This window comes from Pseudomyrmex gracilis, unplaced genomic scaffold (assembly GCF_002006095.1).
Source record: "Pseudomyrmex gracilis isolate BER0280 unplaced genomic scaffold, ASM200609v1 scaffold_8, whole genome shotgun sequence".
Classification (NCBI taxonomy): domain Eukaryota; kingdom Metazoa; phylum Arthropoda; class Insecta; order Hymenoptera; family Formicidae; genus Pseudomyrmex; species Pseudomyrmex gracilis.
Window position 1 is genome coordinate 1,700,989 of NW_018020592.1, and position 7,204 is coordinate 1,708,192.

General features: G+C 33.2%; 2 protein-coding genes across 4 annotated transcripts; both read right to left on the bottom strand.

The window, feature by feature from the left end:
• Nucleotides 1-17: 17 nt before the first annotated feature.
• Nucleotides 18-5,507, bottom strand: LOC109860812 (farnesol dehydrogenase-like). Of its 3 annotated transcripts, XM_020440164.1 has the most exons (6): nt 4,680-5,507; nt 3,881-4,198; nt 2,160-2,286; nt 1,893-2,025; nt 1,649-1,780; nt 18-1,377 (listed from the first exon to the last, which is right to left on the bottom strand). In XM_020440164.1, the coding sequence occupies exons 2-6, from the start codon at nt 4,182-4,184 to the stop codon at nt 1,318-1,320; spliced, it is 756 nt and encodes a 251-aa protein (XP_020295753.1). In that variant the 5' UTR covers nt 4,185-4,198; nt 4,680-5,507; the 3' UTR covers nt 18-1,317. The 3 variants fall into 3 exon arrangements, with proteins under 3 accessions (XP_020295753.1, XP_020295765.1, XP_020295744.1); XM_020440176.1 differs by having other exon boundaries at nt 2,160-2,283; nt 3,881-5,507; XM_020440155.1 differs by having other exon boundaries at nt 3,881-5,507.
• A 670-nt stretch (nt 5,508-6,177) lies between these two features.
• On the bottom strand, nt 6,178-7,198 carry LOC109860758 (farnesol dehydrogenase-like). Its single transcript, XM_020440042.1, has 4 exons — nt 7,103-7,198; nt 6,836-6,968; nt 6,613-6,747; nt 6,178-6,334 (listed from the first exon to the last, which is right to left on the bottom strand). Exons 2-4 carry the CDS (start codon nt 6,944-6,946, stop codon nt 6,278-6,280), a joined length of 303 nt encoding a protein of 100 aa, XP_020295631.1. The 5' UTR covers nt 6,947-6,968; nt 7,103-7,198; the 3' UTR covers nt 6,178-6,277.
• Nucleotides 7,199-7,204: the final 6 nt, after the last annotated feature.

The window sequence follows — 7,204 nt, forward strand, 5'->3', positions numbered from 1 at the left end:
AGTAATAAATGTCTTTATTTATTCCTAGAGCAATCATCGACTGCACTCAGTCATTAATCACAGTATAACTACGCTACATGTACTGTTTTGCATTCAGTAGCATNGTAGTGTTGTTTGAAATTGTCTTACATTATCTCATCTTGTAACTTTTTTTTCAAATCAATGCAACACATCGTAACGACGCAGTAGTTGTAATTATCTTGCGNCTGGAAAAATTATCTTTGCGCAAAACATATATCGAGTTTTTTACAATTTTATCTGCACGCATCATGTTTCTATATGTCGTTGTTTGTACAATAATATAAGAATATTATTCGACTTTTATAAAGAAAAACATCGGAAATAATCTTTCGCTTATCGTTTTCATCGCGTGTGCTATTTATTATCGGATGTGTAAATCATAAACGATAACGCGGAATATGTCAGAACGGTTTAATGCTATAACAGAAAACGCGGATCGCGCTGGATCCTTGAACTAATTGACTTTGTCTAATCTTGGTTACGACCGTGTCTTCATTTCGGTAATACGCAAAGTTAAACAGGATCTCTCAGCGGGATGATGCATGAGAGAAACACGGATCATTTAGCGGAGATATTCCTTTACCGAAGGACTAGCAAACACGTACTTCGGACTGTTACGGTCTGTTCTTATTATCGTATCAAGCATCGAGCTTACGTAACGATGGGAGGCGTGCGGGAGAGAAGATGCTCGTGACCTTGCGTATCACAAGCGGATATACACTTGTCTCTGTAAGCGTGAATAGCGCTAACATTGATGCATAGTTTTCCGCGCGAAATAAATTTACATTACAATAAACAATTCTTTGGCAAAAAAACCAAACGAAGAAAATTCGTACAATACGTAGGAATAAAAACACATATAGAATAAAATGTAACGCAATGTTAGACACATTTCATTATAAATACATTATTATAAATACAAACTAAGAAATATATATTTATTCTTCAACTTTCAATACAAGTTTGAGGTGTATTAGTTTAATTTTTTGATTGACACAAATATACGCTTAGAGATATAATCATTTTGAAGGCACGTATTCACGCTCGGAATAAGTTATTTTTATTTTGTGGGATACGCGCTTCCAGTAAGAGTTTCGCAACGAGCTATTTGCTTATCTAATTAAAATTAGACTGGCGTATAAGTAGAGAGGTAGAATCTACGAGCTCTACTACAGATTTCAGATTGAGTCTGCTTGAAACTTCTCTTCGTTTGCATGTTTGTTTTCTCTATTTGTTAGCACNAAAATATTTTTTTATTGAGCTGTTTCGTATCAAAAAAATTGAAGTTAAAGTGATTCAGCGTTCTTCGTGATTAGGCAGTGCTTTATGAAACGGCGTTATTATTACATCCCATATCTGAAATTGTCGTTATATGTTATAGATATGTGGGGAGACTGTTTCGTAATTATGTACGAAAGGTCATCCTTCTCCGAATTTAATGATGAGGTTGACATATGTTGTCAAGAACACCATTTGAAGATAATGAATATTACTTGTATATATTACGCGTATTCTCTTTTTCTAAGCTGTTTATTCAAGACCGCGTAAAATCTCGCATAAATTTATTTCTATTGCAAATATAAAAAAACGATCATAATTGTCTTTGTGCTTATTACTAGTCTCATACCTGTACATGATGCGGCATGCTTAGAATATAGATGACCGTGTTCGAAATATCTTTATCATTCAGCATAGGATTCATCGTAACACTGGGCACGTTTGTTATCATGTCCGTTTTCACAACTCCGGGACTAATATTCTATATTTTCAATATCAATCTATTTTACAATACTTAGCTCCGTGTGTTTTTTGTTATGTTTGGTAAAGAAAAAGTTTTCTATAAACGTTTTCTACAGATAAAGTTTGTATACCGTGACTTTTACATCCAACTTTTCTCTTGCCAAATCGCCGCGTAAAGACATTGCCATACCTTTTACTGCATATTTACTGGCCGGATATATACTCATATTTGTTGACAAAAAGTCTGCAATGTGTCCGGTTATACTGAAATCAAAGAGATTACCGACAAATATTTCGGTTTGTATCTATCGCTACGCGCGAATATCTTTCGTATTTATTGTATGAAGTAACATTTTTGTTGTTCTTGAGATTTTTATTTTCGTGTTTAATACAAATACCTGCTTATATTTATGATATGACCTGATGTTTTCCGTTTCTTGACGGATTGAATAAGTTCGCGCGAACAAATTGCCGTCCCGAGCACGTTTACGTTCAAAATTTTTTGCAAATTTTCCGTGCTCTCTTCTTTCAAACACAAAATAACAAAGTTAAAACAAAATCAAAACTTCAGGTTTTGCAAGATTTTCTTGCGTATTACCATAGACATATATATACATATATACATATATACATATATACAAGGTTGGGTAAGTTAAATTTTGTTTTTATTTAAGTTAAGTTACAGTTAAAGGTCTTAAAAATTTTATTTAGTTAAGATATAAGTTAATCCATAATGAAATTAATTGATTAAAAGTTAAATTAATAAAAAAAAAAATTAACAAGTTAAAAGTTAAATTTTTTTTCATGATTTTAGTGTTTTAGTCTTACAAATAATTACAAACATTTACGGTGTTTTAATCTTACATATAATGGAAAAAATGCTATATTTCACGTCACGTGTACTATAGTTTTTGGTAACCAAAGTAGGATTTTGGAACATACCCCTGCTGTTGTCAGCTGTTGTGCGCATCCCCTTTTTTGCTGCAACATGCTATGAACATTCCGTTTTTTTGCATATGCGCACATGATCTATATACTATACGTAATGTTTACTATGGACAAATGCGCGTATATGAAACGGAACGCATCTTATAAACGTCTTACAATCGTAAACACTGACGATTACGTGAATTGCGTTGAATTTTACACCCAACGTTTATTGGCTCAATACTCGAACACGTACGAATTTATTCGCATATAAAACGAATCATTCTGAGCTTTGTGATTGGTCGAATTTTTCGGCCTATAAACATGTAAAATTAATTATGATCATACGACGAAATATGTTCCGTTTTGTATGCAAACAAATAAAAAATCTTATGGCTATAGTAGATTTAAGAGAGTTAAAATAAAAAGTTACTAGTTACCGATAAAATATAACTAAATAAAGTTAAAAGAGAAGAGTCTAAAAATGTAACTAGATAAAGTTAAAATTATATAACTTTTTAACTTTTTAACTTAACTTTTATCTTTTTAACTAGACACTACCCAACCTTGCATATATATAACTGATTACCTTAGACATATATACATATATACATATATATATCTGATTACCTTAGACATATATACATATATACATATATGCATAGACATATAAAGTATAGACTGGAAATTACGACCGTCAACAATGACATCGCTAGAAAAAATCGTTTCGGCGTCAGTAGTCTGCGACGACAAGGGTGAAGTAAGCTTCGCGCCGCGAACAAACAAACGTGCGCGCTGAATGTGCGACGTATGTGAGTTTTGCTTCGTGGTCATTGAGTGGTTATTTTCGTTTTTGCCATAATTTCTGCGACATGAGTTTTTGCATCGCTTATATGTGTCGCAATCGACACAATCGTAAAAATGCGGATCAACGCGAACTAGAGGCTGCGAGAGGCGTTCGAATTTCGTTTCACAAATACGATATTACCTAATTTTTTTTCTCACCGTGTGTGAGTTCGCAATTCGTCGAATTCCGTAAAACTTCAGCGAGAAGCGTTCGGATATTTCCGCCGATCACGAATTCACACGAAGTAGTCTACGACGCGTCGCGAAGTGAATACCTCGCAATTTCCAGTCTATACTTTATATGTCTATGCATATATGCGTCTATGCTAATTACAAATAAAATTACCTGAAAGCGACGCCGTCGAGAGGACACCAGCATTGTTAATCAAAACATCAACACCATTCAGATGTTTTTCCGCCCACTTGAATACCTCGAGAATGTCCTCTTCTTTTTGAACGTCGCATCGTATGGGATGTAATTTCGCGTTGCATTTCCTTTGAACATCCGCGGCCAGTTCTTGCAACTTTTCCATCCGTCGTGCGACAGCGATTACCTTCATCCCGTTTATCGCGAGTGTTCGCCCGATGTCCGCGCCGATTCCACTGCTCGCACCGGTGACGAGCGCGACTTTTCCCAACCAACGTTCCATTGTAAAGATCTCGACTATTAATCATTCAGAGTGAGTTTCGATGCATATATATACATTATCCTTACCAGTAGGAGCAACCAACGAGATATAACGATAACATAATTAATATAAGTTTTGTTTTTAAATATATTCTCACGATAATACTGATGGATTTTTAAACACTATTGTTTGCAACAGTGATGCAATATTCGTACAAATCCACTTTTTTTTTCTGTACTTGTTACTTTATAGTTAAGGTACAGAATATTTATATTAAAGAATATCTGCAATTTTTGACACACAGATGATTGCAAAATAATATCGCAACAGTATTTGTGCAAATTCTCTTTTATAAAGAATATCACAATTACACAACTACAATTATAATTTATTCCAGATATTTGTAATATATAGCAGTATTTTGATATTTTTGCAATATATCTGCACAGAGGTTATCACTAGCACGGCACATCATGTCAGTGATAATAAATTTCATTAATTAGCGATTGTACTTACATCCAATTGTAATCACAGTTAAAACTTTTTGTTAATTAGAAAAATAAGTTCAGTATATGTATTGGTCCGTATTCTGTAGTATTGTATTATTCAAAATTGCTTCACATTGTTTTATCTTGTGACTAGTTCAGAAATCAACACATGTCATTATGAATGCTGTGTTTACGTAATAATGTCATAACTCATCGGAAGTATCTTCGAGCGTATAAAACTTATATCGAGATTTTCAAGCTTATCTATATGCATCATGTTTTAATATCTCGCCATTTGCACGACGATATGAACATATTTTTTGACTTTCATGAAAACATTAGAAATATTATACTAATTTTTCATCGTTTGCTTATTGTTTTCGTCACGTGAGCGATCACAATCGGTCGTGTAAATAAAAAATGATCAGAATTATAAATCATCAGAATTATATAACTCGTAATAAAACTAAAATTAGTGTATTATGAAGGTTCCGTCATATAACCGCATTTTATAATTGTCTAACTTTGGTTATGGTCGTGTCTGTCCATTTTGGCAATACACAAAGTTATACTGGATCATTCACCGGGATGATGCACGAGAGAAACATGGATCATTTGCCAGAGATATTCCTTTACCTGCTACGATCTGTTCTTAGTAATGTACCGTGCATTGAGTTTGCGTAATGATAAAAAGCGGGCAGGAGAGAAGACTCGCTGACCTTGTCAGGTGAATATACATTTGTCTACAAGTGAATGGCGCTAAAACTGACCTAATGTTCCGCGCAAAATAAATTACATTAAAAAATTCTTTGGCAAGAAAAATGAAAAAAATACGATACATAAGAATAAAAATACATATAAGATAAACTGTAGCACACACACACACACAATTAGGCATTATAAATATATTATTATACATTATAAATACAAAGATGTTTTTTTTCGGGTTTGAACCGCGTTAGAAAGAGATACAATATCAGGCTCTTTAAGCAGCCTGATACTGTATCTCTTTCTAATTGCTCTTTAAGCAGCCTGATACTGTATCAGCTCTTTAAACCCTGATGAAGTGATCTGTAATTCACGAAACGTCGGTATAAAAATGACACTAACGCGGTTCAAACTCGAAAAAACATCTTTGTGTGTTAATACTACACACCGCGAAAGCATCAAATATCACATTATAAATATATTATTATACATTATAAATATATATATAATGTATACAAAATAAAATTATTATACATTATTATAAATACAATTATATAAATACATACANACTAAGAAATATATATTTATTCTTCAATTTTTTGTTAACTGCAAGTTTGAGATGTATTAGTTTAATTATTTGCTGATACAAATATGTGCTTTAAAGAAAGATACAATTATTTTGAAGGCACGTATACACGCCCAGAATAAGTTCGTTTTAGTTCGTGGGATAGGCGCATAATACGCGCTCTCAGTAAGAGTTTTGCAAAAACCTATCTGCTTTTTTCAACTTTGAACAAGAAAGAAAAATATACACTAAAAAGGTTAGACCAGGTTTTATCCAAAAGTTCTCGTTTACAAAGCTTTTTCTATTTGTTAGCACATATTAATTTTTTATTGCGCTGTTCTGTACCGAAAGAATTAAGATGAAGGTGGTTCCTCGTTTGGNTTGTGAGGAAGTATTGTTATATCCCATATCTGAAACGAGAGAATTATCGTTATTGATACATTAAATTTGTTTTAAACTAGCATTAAGAGATTTCTATAATATTTTGTACAATATACTTTTTGTTTAAAGCAATGTGTTATAATTGTTTACACTAAACTGAATATGACTTGTGTCATGTAACGCGTATTCTTTTTGTAAGTTGTTTAAAAACGCTTAAATTCCCTTATAGACTTATAATCGACAAACGTAAATATAAAAAAATAGTGTATCACAATTGTACTTCGCGTACTTATCGCTAATATCATACCTGTACGTGAGGCGGCATACTCAGGATATAAATGACCGTGTCCGCAATATCCTTGCCCTCCAAAAGAGGACCAAGATTTACTTTATCGACGAAATTATCTATCATCTCCGTCTTTACCGCTCCGGGATTAATGTTCTATATTTGTGATATCAAGATATTTTACAATACTGTTCTCGTGTGTTTGTTATTATTGAAAAGTTTTCTATAGATAGAGTTTGCGTACCGTGACTTTTACGTCTAACTTTTCTCTTGCCAAATCACCGCGTAAGGATGCTGCCATACCTCTTACTGCATATTTACTGGCAGGATATATACTCATGCTTACTGGCATCATTTCTGCAAGTTGTCCGGCTACACTGGAGTCAAAGAGTTAACGAAAAATATTTTGTTTGTATTTCTCGCTTTGTGCGAATATTTTTCGAAGTTATTTTATAAATTTGACATTATCTTTGTTTCTAAGATAGTTTTTATTTTCGTATTTAATACACACCTGCCAATATTAATGATGTGACCCGATGCTTTCCGTTTTTTGACGGACTGAATAAATTCGCGCGAACAAATTGCCAGCGCAAGCACGTTTACGTTCAAAATT